Source organism: Haliaeetus albicilla, chromosome 2 (assembly GCF_947461875.1).
Source record: "Haliaeetus albicilla chromosome 2, bHalAlb1.1, whole genome shotgun sequence".
NCBI classification, from domain to species: Eukaryota; Metazoa; Chordata; class Aves; order Accipitriformes; family Accipitridae; genus Haliaeetus; species Haliaeetus albicilla.
The window spans coordinates 7519370-7536949 of record NC_091484.1 but is presented as its reverse complement, the minus strand read 5'-3'; the positions used below and the strand labels follow the sequence as shown (position 1 = coordinate 7536949).

Here is a 17580-nt window from a genome sequence, read left to right as displayed (position 1 = left end):
ATTGTAAGTGACCACACATACTTTGTGGTACCAGCACTTTGAGCAAGAACTTTATACCAGCATCCTTTTTGACAGAGGTGGGAAGCAACCTTATTTTGTGATCATAGATGAGGAGTCAAGCTGTACTGATGGTTAAGACAAGTGGTTAGAGAGACAGCCAGTGGAAGTGATCATGCCATAAGGAATGTTACCGTGCTGGTGGCAGTATATAACAAGTCTTTATTTTAAAAGTTGAGTGCTCACATTTAAGACAAAATAGAGACAAAAATAATGCACACATCATTTTTAGGACACTTAGAGAAATGCATTCACCTTACTCAGTTTCAGATTACACCACAGTTATGATACCCTTAGCAGCCCAGTAAGTTAGGAGGCAGGTATCTCCAGGATATTGCACTGTCCAATAAGCTAGAATGACAACTTCCTCTTGTTGTTAGAACAATGAACCATTACCAGGACAGACCACATCATAAGAGCCTTGAACAGCTTAATACTTACACCAGCAAACCTGGCCCACATGCAACTGGATTTCAAGTATATTAAGTATTCCACAACCTCCAGCTAGAAGTCAAATGACTTTACATTGCAATTAGAGTTTAAGGAGACTGCCAATCCAAAGACTTGCATTCCAATTGCCATTAGATTCCAAGACCTGCTTTTCATATTGTAAGTATTAGAGTAGTCACAGTACAAGACTCCTTTTGTTGATCCCATGAGGTTACCCCTGCTATGACTGTGTTCTGGATGGGGCAGCAACATCACTCCTTCTGCTGTTGGGCATCTTTGTAGAGTTTGCTGTAATCCAGGGATGAAGAAGTACATCCTTCAGGGGCAGTCGACAGAACGGGTTATGCTTCAGAAGCTTTGAAATTAAATCCCTTGCACCTTCTGTTACAAATGGAGGAAACTTGAATTCCACCTACGGAAGAAGAACAACACTAAAGATAATGCAAAAGTTCTTTGGTAATAACCAAGCCAAGGTAGATCTGGAAAGGAAAGCTATGTCAGCCTTGTGGGCTATGCACCTTACACCTGTTGAGATGAGATTAAGTAATTCCATCATAATCCCAAAGAAAACAAGGTTCTCGCTACTTGTAGAAGTTAAGCTAGTGTATTTTTCAATGTACTTCAAACAAGATCAGCTTGCTGGAACTTTTCTAGGGTATGCAGCAGGAAAGGTTCAGCTTATGTATTTGTAGTAATACCTTGAATGTTAGATATTCATTTTATAAATTGGAAAAGGAAAGATGCAGAGAAGATTAGTAGCTTTATGAAAGAGGTAGAAGTTCAGATGCAGGCAGAAACAGGGTAGAAGCAAGGAAGTAAGGCAAGGTATCTTAAGCTCTCAGTCATTCTACTGAATGACTGAAGACAGTTTTAGGGATCTAGCTTCACATATATCATTGTGTCTTGCTACAGTTCTAGTTATGATACATGCCGTTCTTCAAAATGACCATTTGTTAAACTTCAGTAAGACAATAGAATTGAAAGACAGAACAATTCAACTATTCCAAATAAGTGTTGGCACATACCTTGGAAATAGCTCTGTAGGTTTCCTGATATGTTTCTGCTTCAAAAGGTGGTTTCCCTACGAGGAATTCATAGCACAGAACTCCCAGGCTCCAAATATCCACCTTTTCATCATGTGTTCTTCCCTCAATCATTTCAGGAGGCAAGTAGTCAAGTGTCCCACAGAGAGTTGTTCTCCTGAAGAAAAGTCTAAGTTAATAATTTGCTGATTATGGCAATTATAAGATCCACTTCAAGAGCCAGACAGAAACTAATGCTGGCAATCATCTGTACCTCAGTGCAGTCTACCCTGGATAGAGTCAGCACCACCAGAATACCTGGTAAAGAAGTTCCAGCAATAAGTTTTCTACTTTTGCTTTAAAGCATCTCAGTCACTGCATTCAGTCTTATCCTTCCTTTTTTCATCCCACTTGCTAGATCAATAGTCTTCCTTTGTCAGGTGCAATTCAGACTAATTGAGGAAATGTCTTAAGTATATTCCTAGTGTGATGCTTGAACACAAGTGCTGGTCTGTCATCTCAGGGACCACTATAACCCTACAACAGTACACCAACCTTCTTCACTTGTTTCAGGTTCAGCAAGTTTTGAACTATACAAGTTGAAAAAAAGAGGATAATAACACTCCCTCTCTGCTACACCAGTTGACTATAAGACCTTTGCTGCAGTGACTCTGTTCTTAAAGAATTTTTTCCCAGTATTTTAGGAAGTTCATATTTACCTCCATTCCACAATCGCAAGTGTGGCAAGAAAGCTAACATTTTCACTACGGAAGTATTTCACTGCGTAAGATACATATTGCATTCTCACCTAGAAGATGGAGCATGCACAGACCATCCAAAGTCAGCAATTTTTAATTCGCCGTTTGAGCCAAGCAGCAAGTTTTCTGGCTTGATGTCTCGGTGAATCACACTCTTTGAATGACAGTATGATAGGGCATCTGCTAATTCTGTTATGTACTGTATTTAGAAAGAGAACAAATCTTTAAAGACATTGTCACTCTAGCTTATCTGGCTACAGTGTAGCCTTTTCTAGGCATAATAGCAGTTTAAGGTAAAGCCATTATTCCTTAAACCCTTGTAGTCTGGCAATACAGACTCTGCCTGAAGCGACCAAGCACTTACAATATTAAGCAATGCTGAACATAGTTATATTCGTGCTGTGCAGTAATTTTTCTTCCCAACTTATTCCTTGTTACAAGTGCACAAGCAAACTAGCATCTAAGGAATCTCAGTTTCACAGAACTTTAACTGAAGAGCTAGCTTTATGCTGCAGATATTCCAGATACGAAGAGCAAATAATGTATAAGAAGCTAGAACAACCTACAGTAGCAGTTCTTTGCTCATCAAACTTGGTAAGCTTCTGAAGTTCTTTGTAGACTTCTCCACGAGGTGCATACTCTAGAATAAGGTAGACTCTTGTAACATCGTGGAAGTAGCCATATAATCTGAGAATGTTGGGGTGCCTGCAACAAGATTTAAATATTCTTCTGAACAAGATATTTGTCCACATAACTTTAATTTCCTTTTTCTGCCTCCACCCTTTCAAGGCAAGCATGGGAACTTCAACATCTTGTAAGCGTTCCTTCAGCTCACAACATATCCATTAAGAGAGCTTCACAGCAGATAGATGGTGTTTATCAAAGCAGCAGGTTAAACTCCCTACTAGCAAGCAGCTAGCCAAGAGTTTGGCTAATTCATATCTTCTTGAACACACCTTTCTATAGCAGCTGGAAGAGTAGATTACCATTGAAGGCGCCAATTCCTACGAGTTTTAGAATTTAAGCTTAAACTGCAAAAACTATTTTTCTTCAGCAAGCTAGGCTTTGTCGTGGTTTAACCCCAGCCAGCAACTAAGCCCCACGCAGCCGCTCACTCACTCCCCCCCATCCAGTGGGATGGGGAAGAAAATCGGGAAGAAAGAAGTAAAACTCGTGGGTTGAGATAAGAACAGTTCAATAGAACAGAAAAGAAGAAACTAACAATGATAATGATAACACCAATAAAATGACAACAGTAGTAATAAAAGGATTGGAATGTACAAATGATGCACAGGGCAATTGCTCGCCACCTGCCGACTGTCCCCGAGCAGTGATTCCCCACCCCCACTTCTCAGTTCCTATACTGGATGGGACGTCCCATGGTATGGAATACACCGTTGGCCAGTTTGGGTCAGCTGCCCTGGCTGTGTCCCGTGACACCTTCTTGTGCCCCTCCAGCTTTCTCACTGGCTGGGCATGAGAAGCTGAAAAATCCTTGACTTTAGACTAAACACTACTTGGCAACAACTGAAACCATCAGTGTTATCAACATTCTTCTCATACTGAACTCAAAACATAGCACTGTACCAGCTACTAGGAAGACAGTTAACTCTATCCCAGCTGAAACCAGGACAGGCTTATTTTCCAGGAAGCAGAAAACCAGAAACAAGCTCAGACTCTTGAGAAATTGCAGTCAGCCATGTAAATCCAAGCAGTAGACAAGGGGGTTTTTGTAATGGGAAGAATTGTTAACAGAAGTTACTTCATTGCAAGGTAGACAAAGGTAAATCTTGGTGCAGAAAGGGAAGAATCCTAACTAGCAATTCCAAGGTGTCATGTGTTTAAAAAGACACTTTTCTTCAACAGGTTGTTATCATAAACAAGGTTACTTGTTTATTTGAACACAAACAAAGCAAAGAGTGTAATTGGTCACTAAACTTTACCTAAGATGAGACTGTATTTCAACTTCTCTTCGTAGTTGATGTTCTACACCAGCTTCCTCAAGTTGTGTTTTAAAGAGCACTTTCAGCGCAAGAATAAATTTGCTCTGCTTTTCACGTGCCAGGTACACATTTCCAAATTTTCCTTTCCCCAGAGGACGACCAATTTCAAAATCATCAAGAGACCATTGCCTTCTGCAAGAGGAAAGAGAAAGTTACAAAAGCTAGATACTTGTGTGGGCTTTGACTCCTACATTTACAATCTCCAATGTCTCTGTTCAATAGATACTTGGTAATCTGAACTAGATTTTGTTCTTTAAGACAACACCAAGAGAATAAAATATGCATTGAGACTGTTCAAAGAAAGTTCTGAAAGCTAGTCTCTTCCTTCCTAAAAAACATATGCACAGAGATACTAATATCAACCACACTGCTACAAAATCGAGATTCCCTATACCAAGCCAGGCTCATTTCAATACACTTAATACAGACCTATTACTAGTGCATGACAGAACTGTTTAAGGTAGCCATACTACCAACCTAACTTCCTCCTTACTTAGACTCCAGTCTCTTGCACACGTGAAGGAGGCTCTGTTTTCAAGTGTACACCTTGTGATTGGAGCAGTGGCTATCAGTGTTCTCTCATGGGAAGAGCTATTACTCATTTAGCCAAAAGTTTTCTTTAGATTACAGGAAGTCCTTGTTCCTGAGAATTATCAGGTCAAAGTAAGCTTTCCTGGAGTTTCATGTTGTCTCTGTGAAGTGTAGGGCCACTGGTCTCCACAACCAAGGTGCTCAAGCAGCCTTCTGCTTAGCTGTAGCTTAGTTGCAGTACAAAGTCCTAGAAGTCAAAAACAAGCATACTGCAACAGGACTCAGCCAGAACAATTTAGGCATAAAACTTACTTTTTAGTCTCTTCATTTTTCTTTTTAGCCGTCTCTTCATTTTTCTTTTTAGAGGTGCTTTCTGCTTCAGAATTTTTTGCTATGTATAGAGAAATAGATCAGCTTTATGAACCAGACCCATGAACACAATACAAAAATTCACGTGGGAGCAAATCTAACCTCTGTGCAGTATCTGAAACAGTTCTTAGAATACATTCAATGACATTTTAAACAACCTAGCATAACTTACTATTGGCAAAGCAGAATAGCAGTTATCAGTGCTATCAAAATGTAATTTTAAAAGCTTTCTTAAAAAAACCATTAAGCTTCCCCCCCAAAAATACAGTGTTCTTGTGTATAAGAGATTAACTTGAATACAGGAAAAACTGTGATGTATGAGTGCCAATTACATTAACTCACAACTGACTAGTGAGCATCTGGAAATTTTTAAACACCCATATAGGCTCTAAATGGGTAAACCTGGCAACATGGATAGTACAGTAACATCTACACTGAAGTATATGCTGCTACTCTCTGTCAGGGCACAACCAAGTACTTCTCTACAGGACTGTCCCACATCATCAGCATCAGCTTTAGGTTTTCTGCACCGCACTGTGCTTCACAGAATAGAAGCATCCCAAGTGTCACAACTGTATAAATACAGGTACATCATCTTCAGAATTACCAGGTACTGGAGCCTGTTGAGGTTTTTCATTATGCTTGCTTGGAACTTGAGGCCTACCAGTCGCTTGGACCAGAAATTTTGGTCGGGGCTGCTGTGTTGTCTGGTTATTAGACAGTTTTTGGTTTGACAGTACAGATTTTTGTGATTGCACAGGAACTCGCTGGGCAAAGTTTGAAGGACACAGAACACGTTGTGCTTGAACTCCGCTGTTCAGCAACCGGCTCTGGGCAGAATGCTGAGGCACAGGGACACGTTTTGGGCCATCGCCAATGGGATTAGGAATCTTCAAAAAGAAAAGATTACGTATTAATTGTAGAATAGCATTATGGCCCCGTTCACTAGAGCAGGAAAAAAACCAACAAAGCACGTTAACAGGAGATGTTAAGGTATTCTGATCTTCTGTTTTATGAATGAAAACATTCTTAAATTTCTACATTGATAGGAAAAAGTTAAGTTTTGTACAACAGCATACTTATTTATAGCTAGCAGGGCTTTTCCACACACATCTGAAGAACAACCACCAAAGGTATTATGACAGCAGATCTTTACTATAAAAACATACACTGCTTTGAGTCATTGCTTCCTTTAGTGCTCTTCATCTTGATATACCTTGTACTGCAACGGGAGTTCAGTGAAAAAATGCAAGTTTATTTAGTAAGGTTCAGCAATCTGCTTTTAATCTTTTGTTTCCAGCAAGGGAAGGTAGTTGAGGCTTATATTTAAGAAATTCTTAGTTGTTCTGGGATACTTTGCCTATAGTCAAGTTCAAATGCTAATGATTAGCTTCTCACATTTTTGACCCTCTAATGATACCTATGCAACAATTTAGATTTTCTTCCCCTAGATATTATTTAGTCTTCTGGTTCAGTTCACTAAAAATAATGTACTTACAGCTTGATTAAAAATAAGCTTTGCTTATGCTATTCTGAAGCTTTACCAGGACTTACTTGGTTTTAAGTTAAAATAGTGAGAATGTGCCTGTGTTTCTATGTAGAAAAAATACATAATCAGGGTGATCTTGAATACCACTGCATGGGCATGTCAATAGTGATATTAACACGGTGCTTGCTTGTGGGAGCCATATCTGGAATAAGCTGACTACACACATTTGCTCTCTCTGGAAAGGATGTTATACTTAAAATACAAGGAGGATTTCCCAATTCAGGTATAACATACTAATATCAGCTATTAAAAAAAAAAGTAAGCCCTGGCCACTGTTTTCTCCAAGAGAAAGCTACTGAAAGACAGAATTGGCAATTGTTTCCTGCACATTGGTTCAAGACGGTTTTTCCCCTTTTTGCTATTTAGTACAGCTAGTAATTATCACAGGCGGTTTGAAACCGGCAGCTCTTGCGCGATCGGGAGACACGCACCCACCAGCCTAATAAGTCATTTACCTTCGCAGCGCGACCGAGGTATCCAGAATGGTTCTCTTTCGTATTCTTGTCCATAGTGCCCGAGAAGATCAGCTACATGCAGCTTAGCCTACGGATGAGACACAGCGACCAGGGGTCAGTTCCACAAAAACCACTACGCCCTGGACCTCTTCTTCAAAACCGTCCCCACCCCCCAATTCGAAGGCCGGCAGGCCCCGAGGCAGGGCCCCGCCGCATCCCACCGCCTCACGCCCCCGCCCCGCAACGGCCGGCCAGCCTGCCCTCGCAGCATCCCACCGCCCGGGCCGGGCGGGTCCCGTCCCTGCCGCCGCCGACCACCTCCAGCCGGCAGCGTCCCACAGGCCGCGGCCCTGCCCGCGGAGCCCGCCCGCTCACCCCCGGCCTCCGCTCCCTCCGGCCGACCGCGGCTGTTTGAATTCAAACCGCCCTCCCTTAAATACCCTTTAAACTACCGCCTCTCGCCATTGGCCCCTCTCCCGCCGCTCGCGCGCGCTGATTGGCCGCTTTTCAACCGGCCCACCCGCCGATTGGCTCTCCGCACGCTCCGCTCGTCGCGAGGCCGAGCCTCGTCGCCGCCGGCCCCTGGGGCGCATGCGCAACGGCAGCCTGCTGCGTATCCCGAGTAGGGCCAACCCGCCCGCCCCCAGGGCGGTGTTTGCGCTACATGCGTATTTTACGTACCGTCTCTCCGCCGCTGCCTCCTTCCGTACTCCAACTGCGTGGATCGGCGCCCCGCTTACACACTTTTCTCCGCAAAGTCCCTGCCTGGCCGGGTCTTCCGTTACGCAAATCGCGTACGCCCAGACCACCCACCTGTGGCAACGCTACAACTACCATCCCTTCCTCACAGCCGCCGAGGCCTCGGAGCGCGCCGCCGCCGGCGGGGGAAGGGCGCCAGGTTAGTCCCGCATCCTGCGAGGCACCAGCCTCTTCCCTCTCCTCCTCCACACACGCACCCGCCGACCCGGGCCCCGAGCGAGGGAGAGGCGGTGCTGCCACCTCGCGTGGAGCCGAGCGCGAGTGGGGCCGGGGGCCATTGTGTCCTAGCCGGCGAGGTAAGGTGCCCCGGGTGGCAGGCGGCGGCCCCGAGGAGCGGGAGGACGGGCGGAGGGGCGAAGCAGGCCTCTGCCTCGCGCTCGCCCGCACGCGTGGCCCAGGGCGGCGCTCCACGTGCCCTCGGCTCTCGAGGACGAGCGCGAAGGGGACGCCGGCCCCGCCACAGCGCGCCGGGGGACGCCTGGCCCGAGGCACCTTCGCGGACCCCTCGTGTCGCAGCAGCCGCGACCCCGCGGCGGCTTCCAAAAACCGCGCAGGTTCTCGAGGAGACGCCGAGCGGCGGCGGGACGGCACCGGCGGAGGACGATCTGTGAGTGCGGTTCGTGAGCGGCGGCGCGAGAGGAGCGGGAGGCCGCCGTGCTGTCTCGGTTGCCGGCTGCCTGAGTGGTCCTGCTCACGCCCGTGAGGGGGACCTCGGCCGCTGAGTGACAAGCGGCAGCCGAAACTCGGTTCAGTACTTCGGGCCTCTGAAGAACCGCGATCGAAGGCAACTTTTAACTGTCTCTGCGGTGCTGAAAACAAGTGCGAAGGCGACCCTGGTGTGTGTGTTGGTGTTTACAAGTGATACAGGATAGGTAAAAAGAAGATGTCAGGTCGTCGTGTCGCTGCAGCATGTGACAGACGTCAGCTGCCACGGGGCATGGGTAGCATGGCATCCCCCCTCCTTGACCCGCGTCCACTTCGACTGCCGTTTCTTGAGGCTGACGTGAGTAGGGCTTTTGGGAGGGTGGTGGTGCGCTCCCGGGACAGGCTCTCAGCCTGCCGAGAGACCGTGCGGTCTGGCAGTGCGAGATGTTTGCGACTGTGCTGCCCGAGCGGCCGAAATCGCCGGGGAGGCCTGCAGCGCTGAGTGGCAGCGCCAGCAACTTGTTATTTCACAGCCCGTTCACCTCCCCGTGTTTGGGGATCCCAGTGTCTCAGCGGAAGCAGCGTTTCAGAGCTTTGCAGCTGGGACACAGAAAGAACCCCGGTCCTTGTCCCGTCCCGTCCTCCCCTCCCCGCCTCCATCAGCCGCCCTCCTGCAGGGAGCCGGCCCCCCCGCAGCTCCCCGGGGCTGCTCAGCCAGCGGGGCCTGCCGCCCGCATCCCCGCCCTGAGCGCGGCTCTGCCGGCTTCGACCAAGGCCCCGACCTCCCCGGAAGGGGGAGAGGGACCCCCCGACGCGGCGGCGGGCCGCCCTGCCTCCCCGCTCCGCCCGGCCCGGCCCGGCGCGCCTCCCCCCCCCCCCCCCCCGCCCCGGTTCCCCCCCCCCGCCCCTGCCCCTCCCGGCCGCTGGGGGCTCCCTCGGCGCGTCACCCGTCACGTGACGCAGCGGGGCCTGCCAGTGGCCGGGCGCGGGCGCGGGGTGTCACGGTCATGTGATGCTGCCATTCTCTCCTTCAAGAGTCGCCTCCAATCGATTTGCGGGCGCTCGATGCAGCAGCCTTCGCGGAGGAGCATTCTTCGGTCCCGGCCGCCGCCGCCGCCTCCTCCCCTACCGCCGCCGCCAATCGATGCGCTCAGGGCTCCGGTCGCCATTTTAGGGGGAGAGCGAGGGAGGCAGAAGGAAGGGTCGGTAGGTACCGGGGCGGCTCCGCGCTGTCCCTCCGCTGTGGGCTCCGCTGCCCGGGCCGGGTCTCGCCGTCGGCAGCTCCCGCCCGAAGCTGCCTGTCCCTCGCCCCCGGCCTTCGAAGCCCGTTTTCTGTGACCGCCGTGCTGCGGCTAAGCACTCCCCGCCCTCATTCAGTCCCTTTCCCCCACGCCCCCTCCCTGCCCGGTTATTGGTCTCGCAGCCCGGGGCTGGGAGAGGGTGTACGGGCGGGTGACCGGCATCTGCCGGACGGGGGGAGGATGCGGTCTGCCCGGATGGAAGGGAGGGAGCGGGTTGGGGCTGTGTGAGGGCGGCCGGCCGCTGGACTTCTCGGCACGTTTTATCTTCATCGCCTCCCTGGTGCCCAGGTCCGCCCGCTCTGGCGAGGCTGAGGGAAAGCTACGGGCAGAATCATTTTGCTAACTAATGCCGCGTTATTTCGGTCTTCTCTGTTGCTCCTTAATACGGTTCATGTTCTATTTACTGGCGAGGTTTTCATTTCGACAGCAAACAAGTGCAACAGGTTTTTACTTTTTTTTTTTTTAATCCTTTCATTTCTATGTCTGTGATTTGTACCTAAAATGTGGTAGTATTTCATGTCTGCGCTGAAATGCAGCAGGATGTGCTTTATTTGAAGGTTGTGGTTGTTCCGTGCAACTCTCTTGTATGTGATTTTTCTTCTTTCTTTCTTCCAGGCCCCTCCAAGGCATTCCTTGCTCACAATGTATAGAACAAAAGTCAGTTTGAAAGATCGTCAGCAACTTTATAAACTGATAATTAGTCAGCTGCTATATGATGGATACATAAATATTGCCAATGGCTTGATAAATGAAATAAAACCGCAATCAGTCTGTGCACCATCTGAACAACTGCTGCACCTAATTAAGTTAGGTAAGCTGGAAGAAAAAGCTAACGTAAAAGTCTAGTTTCTAAATCCCTAGCTTAAATCCTTGTGAATTAAGAGGTTAGTGTTACTGAAAAGACATCTTTTATGCAAACGTTATGTCTAGTAATAGCCTAAGACTTTGTATATTTAGATACAGCCTTTTGCCTCCGTGGCTTTTTTTGAAGGGCATTCTGGCTCTGTGTTTCAGTCTTTAGTATGCATTAAAAGCAAAAGAGATCACTGAGTGTTGTCAAAATCTGTTTGTTTGAACTTCTGTGACACGTTAGAATACCTGCTCAGGGTCCTGGGTGACTGGCAACCATCTAAAAATAGGCTCCAGTAAACGGGATCACTGAGTCCACAGACCTAATAGAAAATTGACCCACACAGTTCTCTGCCAACTTTAGAAATATTTTCTTTATAATTCTTCCTGACAGTATTGGAACGCTTACGTTCTCAATCTTCACTAGCCTTCATATATCAGTCTCAAGAAAATAAGCTGCACGGTCTAGGGTCTCAGCAGAGGTATCTCCTGTTCTCTCTCTGTGTATCTTTCTCTCTGAAAGTACATCTGTGCCGCAGTACATAGTCAAAATACTTGAGCCACTGTTGAAACAAGCTAAGTTACTGGAAGAGGTCTACCCGTAACATCATGTATTGTGACTGAACTGGTTCTGCTGCCTGAACTAGTTGAGTTCCAGGGGTATAAATATGTGAAGCCTTGTGTCTGTTTGAAATAAGAATGCCAGACTTGCAATTTGTAGATGAAAGCAACAAAAACTTTTCCCTTACATTTGATTGGTTGATGATCACAGTTGGGCACATAGCTGAAAATTCTTGCATCTCCCTTGTTACCACTTCCAGTGCTGAACTGTCTGTGTTCTGTAGATGCATCCTGGAAATAAAAAAAAAATTAAAAATCTGTAGAGTGGGTGTGAAGAGGAGTAAAAACTTTCATTTGTGATGCTGGGATAGTTGTTTGTGGAGTAGGTTTTTTTTTCCTTCAATGCATTAAACAGAAAGGAAAAGAATTGGTAAATGCTTCAGTTTTTTACTTTAAATCTCATGTAATAGTGTTGGGGCTTGTTTCTCCCTCTAAAAAGCTGACTAGAGGCCTGTTGATGGCTTCAATAACTGATTGTCAGTGCATTTCTCAGTACTTAACATTGTACAATATTTGCTGGCTGTATTTCCACAGTTAATTTTAAGAGCTTTATTCTTCTCTGGTGTAGCCAAAGTACCTCTCATTTCTCACGAGAAGTACTGCTGTATAACTAAATCTTCTCTGCTAGCTTAGCTTTGTTCAACAGGGGATGCCCCTCTTAAAATCTGACTCATAGCTGTTACGGAAGCCTCTAGCATAGATCTGGCCACAGCCTATCTGTCTAAGGAGGTTAACCTGGTTTAAGTGCATCAAATTCTCTCTTTTCAGGAATGGAGAACGATGACAGTGCTGTTCAATATGCAATTGGACGGTCAGATACGGTAGCTCCAGGCACAGGAATTGACTTGGAATTTGATGCAGATGTACAGACCATGTCTCCTGAGGCTTCTGAATATGAGACTTGTTATGTCACATCTCATAAAGGACCGTGTCGTGTAGCTACATATAGCAGAGATGGACAGTTAATAGCTACAGGATCTGCTGATGCCTCAATAAAAATTCTTGATACAGAGAGAATGTTGGCCAAAAGTGCTATGCCTATTGAGGTAAAACATGACTTGAATAGTAACCACTTTGTGAATTCTTGAGGTGCTGTCTGTTTCATGCCATGTCTGTGCCTTGTGGCTGGCTCAGTGGGTTGGACTAAATATCTGTCTCGCCATATTCGCCGCTCCCAACAGCGGCTCATAAAGTACCCTTGAAGAAAAGGAAGAAGAAATAGGGCAAGTATACCTGTGTAACTTCCGGCAGCAGTCTAGAGAATTGAGCCAGAATTTGCTTCTACTAGTTGCTGATAATTGCTATATTGTATGAACTAAGTTAATTTTTGAACCCACTTATACTTTTGACCCCTACAGCCTCCAGTTTCAGAACTGTTGCACAGAATACATATTTATTTGCTTCATTTTTTCTCCAATACAGTTATCGGGTAGCAATTTAAAAGGGGGGGGGGCGGTGCAGAGAGTGCACACCAAACTCTTGGCAGTATCCTGCGTGAGTAAAAGCTGCAGTTTTCCCAGTTGGTACAGCTTCTCTTAATTCTTACGGCAATACAGTATTTTGATTTGGACTGTTTACGAAGGTGATACATTTTCTTGCACCAGTTCTCTAATACAGAAACTAGTTTGTCCTTGAGCAAGTCAGCTGACCTTTGTAAAGATAAAGGGATCTTATAACAATATATAATTGGCCTTCAAATAATTAAGATAATAGTGATTATATGCCTAGTCACATGTCAGAAAGGTAGCTGCTGTTTGACCACTCTGGCAAGCATAAAACTTACTTTTCCTGTCAAAAGCATGTTCTGCTTTCTAACGCTCTAAATTGTTGAATCTTCTTTGTAGGTCATGATGAATGAGACAGCACAGCAAAACATGGAAAATCACCCTGTTATTCGGACTCTGTATGATCATGTGGATGAAGTTACGTGTTTAGCTTTTCATCCAACAGAACAGATCCTAGCATCTGGTTCAAGGGACTACACACTTAAATTGTTTGATTATTCAAAACCTTCTGCCAAAAGAGCCTTCAAATATATACAGGTTAGATACAATATCAGTTCAGAGCAACCAAAGCATGAATGTATAAGTACCGAGGTATCAGTGAGCTGAATTGTGTCTGAGTTTATAAGTGGTTAGGTGTGTAGGAGTATGCAGCTACAAAATTTGCAGACATTATGGTAATTGGGTGTTAAAAGAGTTTGCGTGTAATGGATATTTATACTCTTTGAATCTAGTGCCTGTCTGCTGTTGGTTAATCTAGACCAAATCTAATATGGGTAACTTTGAAGTCCATTATATTATCTTTGTTTTGGAGGAGAGTTCGGGATTATGTGGTGGTGGGCTTTGGGGGATGTGCCTGGCTGACAAAGCCTCCTGTCACTTGTGCAATATGCCAGAAGTGAGCAGGCACTGCAAGCTGCTCTAGGACAAAAACTGCGATACATTTAAAGGTAGCCTGTTGTTTTAATCCTGTAGGAAGCATTTTCTATTTTGCAAAAACAGAACACATTGTGCTAAGTGATAGTTTAACTAGTTTTTTAGCACTTTAATGCCACCAGAATTGACACTTCCATTTTGGTTTTTTTTTTCTTTCTTACACCAATTATGTATTTTTGATCAAACAGGAAGCAGAGATGTTGCGCTCAATTTCTTTTCACCCTTCTGGAGATTTCATACTTGTTGGTACCCAGCACCCTACTTTACGACTGTATGATATCAATACTTTCCAGTGTTTTGTGTCTTGCAATCCTCAAGATCAGCACACTGATGCTATATGTTCAGTAAATTACAACGCAAGTGCAAACATGTATGTGACAGGAAGTAAGGATGGATGCATCAAACTGTGGGATGGTGTTTCAAATCGCTGTATCACTACTTTTGAGAAGGCACATGATGGAGCTGAAGTCTGTTCTGCTATTTTTTCCAAAAATTCAAAGTACATCTTGTCAAGTGGAAAAGACTCTGTAGCTAAACTATGGGAGATATCCACTGGTCGAACACTGGTCAAATACACAGGTATGTGGCAGGTGACCTTCCAAGTACCTTCTTTTTCAGGTACCGACCCACGGCAGGGGTGGTAATGCTGTCAGAAGAATAGTAATTCTTAAAGGCAATGGCAGACTGCTGCTTTGAGGATAAATTGCCCCAAATTTTTGAAAACACTTACTGTAGACTAATTCCAGAAGAGAAGCTGTGATTCTTGTATGTCAGTCACTGTAAACGTATTTAGGCTGAGTAGATATTGGAGACTTTTCTGACATGATTACTTCATTGCTTTGGAGGGAAGTTACAACTAAATTAGGGAAAAGTAAAAGGGAACACTGCCCTAAGGATTAGGACATTTGTGCAGAGGGTTTTGTTCTCTAGTTCTAATTCTGTGTGTTTTAGAAACAGTGATTATTAAAACAAAACAGCATCATCTCTTTTCTTATTAGTGATCATTTTGATTTTGTGACTTCTCTATTTATTGCTAGACTAGGGACACAGTTTAAACTGGAAGGGTCAAAACCAACACCAAATGCATTTCTGGCCAGAGTAGGCCACTTTCTTGCAGAGTACCCACCCAGACAGGGGGAACTGAACATACTTTGGGGCAGTTGTTTTAACCATTAGACTCTTGTGCAAAAGATGGCTCTAGTAAGCCATGGCAATATTCTGAAAAATAGCTACAGCTGGTTTGGGGGTTGTTTTTTTTGTTTGTTTGTTTTTTGTAAGGATGCAATTGTGTGCAAGGTAGTCATACTCAGAGCATGCTGACAATGCCGTGCTTTGATCTCAGCAGGACTTAAGAAATGGTGAAGGATGTAGAAGCTTTGCATATGATAGCAGCTGTGATGGGGGAAGTTTTCAGGTCTAAGCAGTAGTGTGCTTAAGCATTAGGAGTCATAGCATAAAAGAGGAGAGAATGTTGAAAATTTTGCATATCGGTTTTTGGGATGTGTACGGTCCTTTTTTGTATGCTAGCTCTATTTTGCTCTCAACCAGCAGGGTGCAGCACCTCCTCGATAAACTTTTGCACACACCTGCATCCTACCCGGTATTTCGCATTGCAAAGTAAATGACTATATGTGAAACACACATTTTTATTTGAAGGGTATGGAGGGAAGGTGTGGCCAAGGCAGGTCATACAATGTGCCTTATGATATATACCTTAAAACCAAAAGTTGCCATTGATAATGAGAATCTGTGTATTCTACTCTCTGTGGTCTTTCCCCTTGGTTACAGCTGTAAGGCTCATACAAAAAACAGAAGGCAAAAGTGCTCTTAAAGTTAAGTGATTGCAGTCATACTTAGTGGCTGGACTTGACTGACATGAAGTAGTTAATCTTTCTGTCCTCTAGAAATTTTAGAATATACCGTGTATATAACTACAAAAGAATATTCATTACTGATTAACCTCTTGTTATGTGGAAGTGGTAGACTAACTGAGAAAATAAGGCTCCTTCATAGACTGCAGAAATTGATACTTATGGGAGGTTTACTCTTAGGTCTTTGGAAACTTCCTAAAACTGATCCTATTTGGTTTAATATTTTGCTGCATATATTTAGGAGCTGGTTTGAGTGGACGACAAGTACACAGGACACAAGCTGTCTTCAACCACACGGAAGATTATGTGCTGCTTCCAGATGAAAGGACCATAAGTCTCTGCTGCTGGGATTCAAGAACTGCTGAACGGAGAAATCTTCTTTCTCTTGGGCATAACAGCATTGTCCGTTGTATTGTCCATTCTCCTACCAATCCTGGCTTCATGACCTGCAGTGATGACTACAGGGCTAGATTTTGGTACAGAAGGTCAACGACAGACTAAGGACAGCTTTATAAAACAGGGATTATCCAGATTCGTTATATCATCGTGTATTGATTGTACTGCCAACAGATGCCTAGATGAAAGCCGTGCTGTGTCTGTTCTTTAATTCTGTCAAACGTGGCAGAAAAATATCAAAATACTGAGACTTAAGTTGTGCCCCACGCTAATTTTTTTATTAGTGTGTGTGGCATTAATTTTTGTAAGTCATCTCTAATTGTACTCAAGGAGTGTGTGAGGGAGAATAAAATGATCCTTGCAAGAAGGATTAAACTTGTTCTCCTGTCTTTCTAAATCCCGCAAAAGTTACTGTGACTGTATCTTGCTCAAACTGGGCAGTATGAGCCAGTTTTGCTCTGCATTGTATCTGTGCAATCCCACTGAAGTCTGTTTAAAGAATGGATTACACAAGTAACAGCAGAACTTGGCAAATATTTTAATGAAGCCTTAAGCTGCCTTCAGTTCTGATTCATTCTTTGTAAAGCTCTGTTTTGTATCTTTTAGTCTGGGGTTTTTTTGGTGGATTTTTTTTTCTTTTTTCCTAATTAGCCAAGTGGACCTTCAATTCTGAGCCAGTCTTGTGCCATAAGAATTTGAAACAGAATTTTAAATTGTTTGGATGAATTCTTGAAATGGTGTTCTAGTTCTGGTATTAAAGCTCAGACTTGAAATCTCTTCTTCTTTTGAATTTATCTTAACATGTGGAACTTCAAAGTAAATTCATAGTATTTTCAAGGAATATCCACATTGCAGTTGTAAAATATGACAGTGCTGCAGCATGTGAAAATGACAATAATTTTGCCATAGAGACCTTTAGTATCTTCTCAAAGACAGAAACTGTTGTGCATATTAATTTTTGTATAAGTACCTCAGAAATGTCACTTGGCTTCATTTCATTGAGAAATTTTCATTCTATGTCAGTTACGCAGCACTTGAATTACATTCTTTTTTTTTTTAATTATTCAAAAACCCAGACTCACTGTTTCTTTTCCCCATTATCTCTAATAGTCTGGTTTTCCCAGACCTCATCCTATTGAACAGAAGTACAGATGATTAAGAAACTGTGCTTTTAACCCTTCTTTAACTTTGAAAATCCACTACTTATTTTTACAGATGGTTGCCTGTGCAAAGTTTTAAATGTGTTCATTCAAGCATCCTTGTACAGTGCTCTTGGACTTCACATTTGTGAGGCTTCCTTTAGTCAATATTTCAGCACTTGCTTTCATGAGGATTTTTAAATGTAAGATTGTTCTTACTGCTGGATTAACTTTCCATTACCACTGATGAAGTGTCTTGTCAAGGGCTGATGAGGGTACAGGTTTTCTCTGTATTTAAATAAAGATTACCTTTTTAAAAGTTATTTAATATATAAAGAAGGAAATGTATTAGTTTTCTTTTCTATAT

General features: G+C 44.3%; 2 protein-coding genes across 6 annotated transcripts; one reads left to right on the top strand and one right to left on the bottom strand.

Annotated features, from left to right (window-relative positions):
* Positions 1–199: 199 nt before the first annotated feature.
* AURKA (aurora kinase A) lies at positions 200–8098 on the bottom strand. Of its 4 annotated transcripts, none has more exons than XM_069804724.1 (9): positions 7876–8098; positions 7195–7282; positions 5798–6080; positions 5134–5212; positions 4231–4422; positions 2854–2992; positions 2338–2486; positions 1533–1707; positions 200–919 (listed from the first exon to the last, which is right to left on the bottom strand). In XM_069804724.1, the coding sequence occupies exons 2-9, from the start codon at positions 7246–7248 to the stop codon at positions 728–730; spliced, it is 1263 nt and encodes a 420-aa protein (XP_069660825.1). In that variant the 5' UTR covers positions 7249–7282; positions 7876–8098; the 3' UTR covers positions 200–727. The 4 variants fall into 4 exon arrangements, with proteins under 4 accessions (XP_069660825.1, XP_069660834.1, XP_069660814.1 ...); XM_069804733.1 differs by lacking the exon at positions 7876–8098 and adding an exon at positions 7647–7670; XM_069804713.1 differs by lacking the exon at positions 7876–8098 and adding an exon at positions 7570–7611.
* A 666-nt stretch (positions 8099–8764) lies between these two features.
* CSTF1 (cleavage stimulation factor subunit 1) lies at positions 8765–17536 on the top strand. Of its 2 annotated transcripts, XM_069804693.1 has the most exons (7): positions 8765–8956; positions 9634–9804; positions 10515–10710; positions 12138–12415; positions 13214–13411; positions 13996–14386; positions 15920–17536. In XM_069804693.1, exons 1-7 carry the CDS (start codon positions 8837–8839, stop codon positions 16177–16179), a joined length of 1614 nt encoding a protein of 537 aa, XP_069660794.1. In that variant the 5' UTR covers positions 8765–8836; the 3' UTR covers positions 16180–17536. The 2 variants fall into 2 exon arrangements, with proteins under 2 accessions (XP_069660794.1, XP_069660804.1); XM_069804703.1 differs by lacking the exons at positions 8765–8956; positions 9634–9804 and adding an exon at positions 10121–10342.
* The last annotated feature ends 44 nt before the right edge of the window (positions 17537–17580 follow it).

Coding starts and splice junctions, on each gene's coding strand:
- AURKA (XM_069804724.1), bottom strand. CDS start 7,248: ATGGACAAGAATACGAAAGAGAACCATTCTGGATACCTCGGTCGCGCT. Junction 5,213..5,797: donor TCAACAGGCTCCAGTACCTG/GTAATTCTGAAG, acceptor CTCTATACATAG/CAAAAAATTCTGAAGCAGAA. Junction 920..1,532: donor CCTACAGAGCTATTTCCAAG/GTATGTGCCAAC, acceptor CTTCTTCCGTAG/GTGGAATTCAAGTTTCCTCC.
- CSTF1 (XM_069804693.1), top strand. CDS start 8,837: ATGTCAGGTCGTCGTGTCGCTGCAGCATGTGACAGACGTCAGCTGCCA. Junction 8,957..9,633: donor TGCCGTTTCTTGAGGCTGAC/GTGAGTAGGGCT, acceptor CTCTCCTTCAAG/AGTCGCCTCCAATCGATTTG. Junction 9,805..10,514: donor GGAGGCAGAAGGAAGGGTCG/GTAGGTACCGGG, acceptor TCTTTCTTCCAG/GCCCCTCCAAGGCATTCCTT.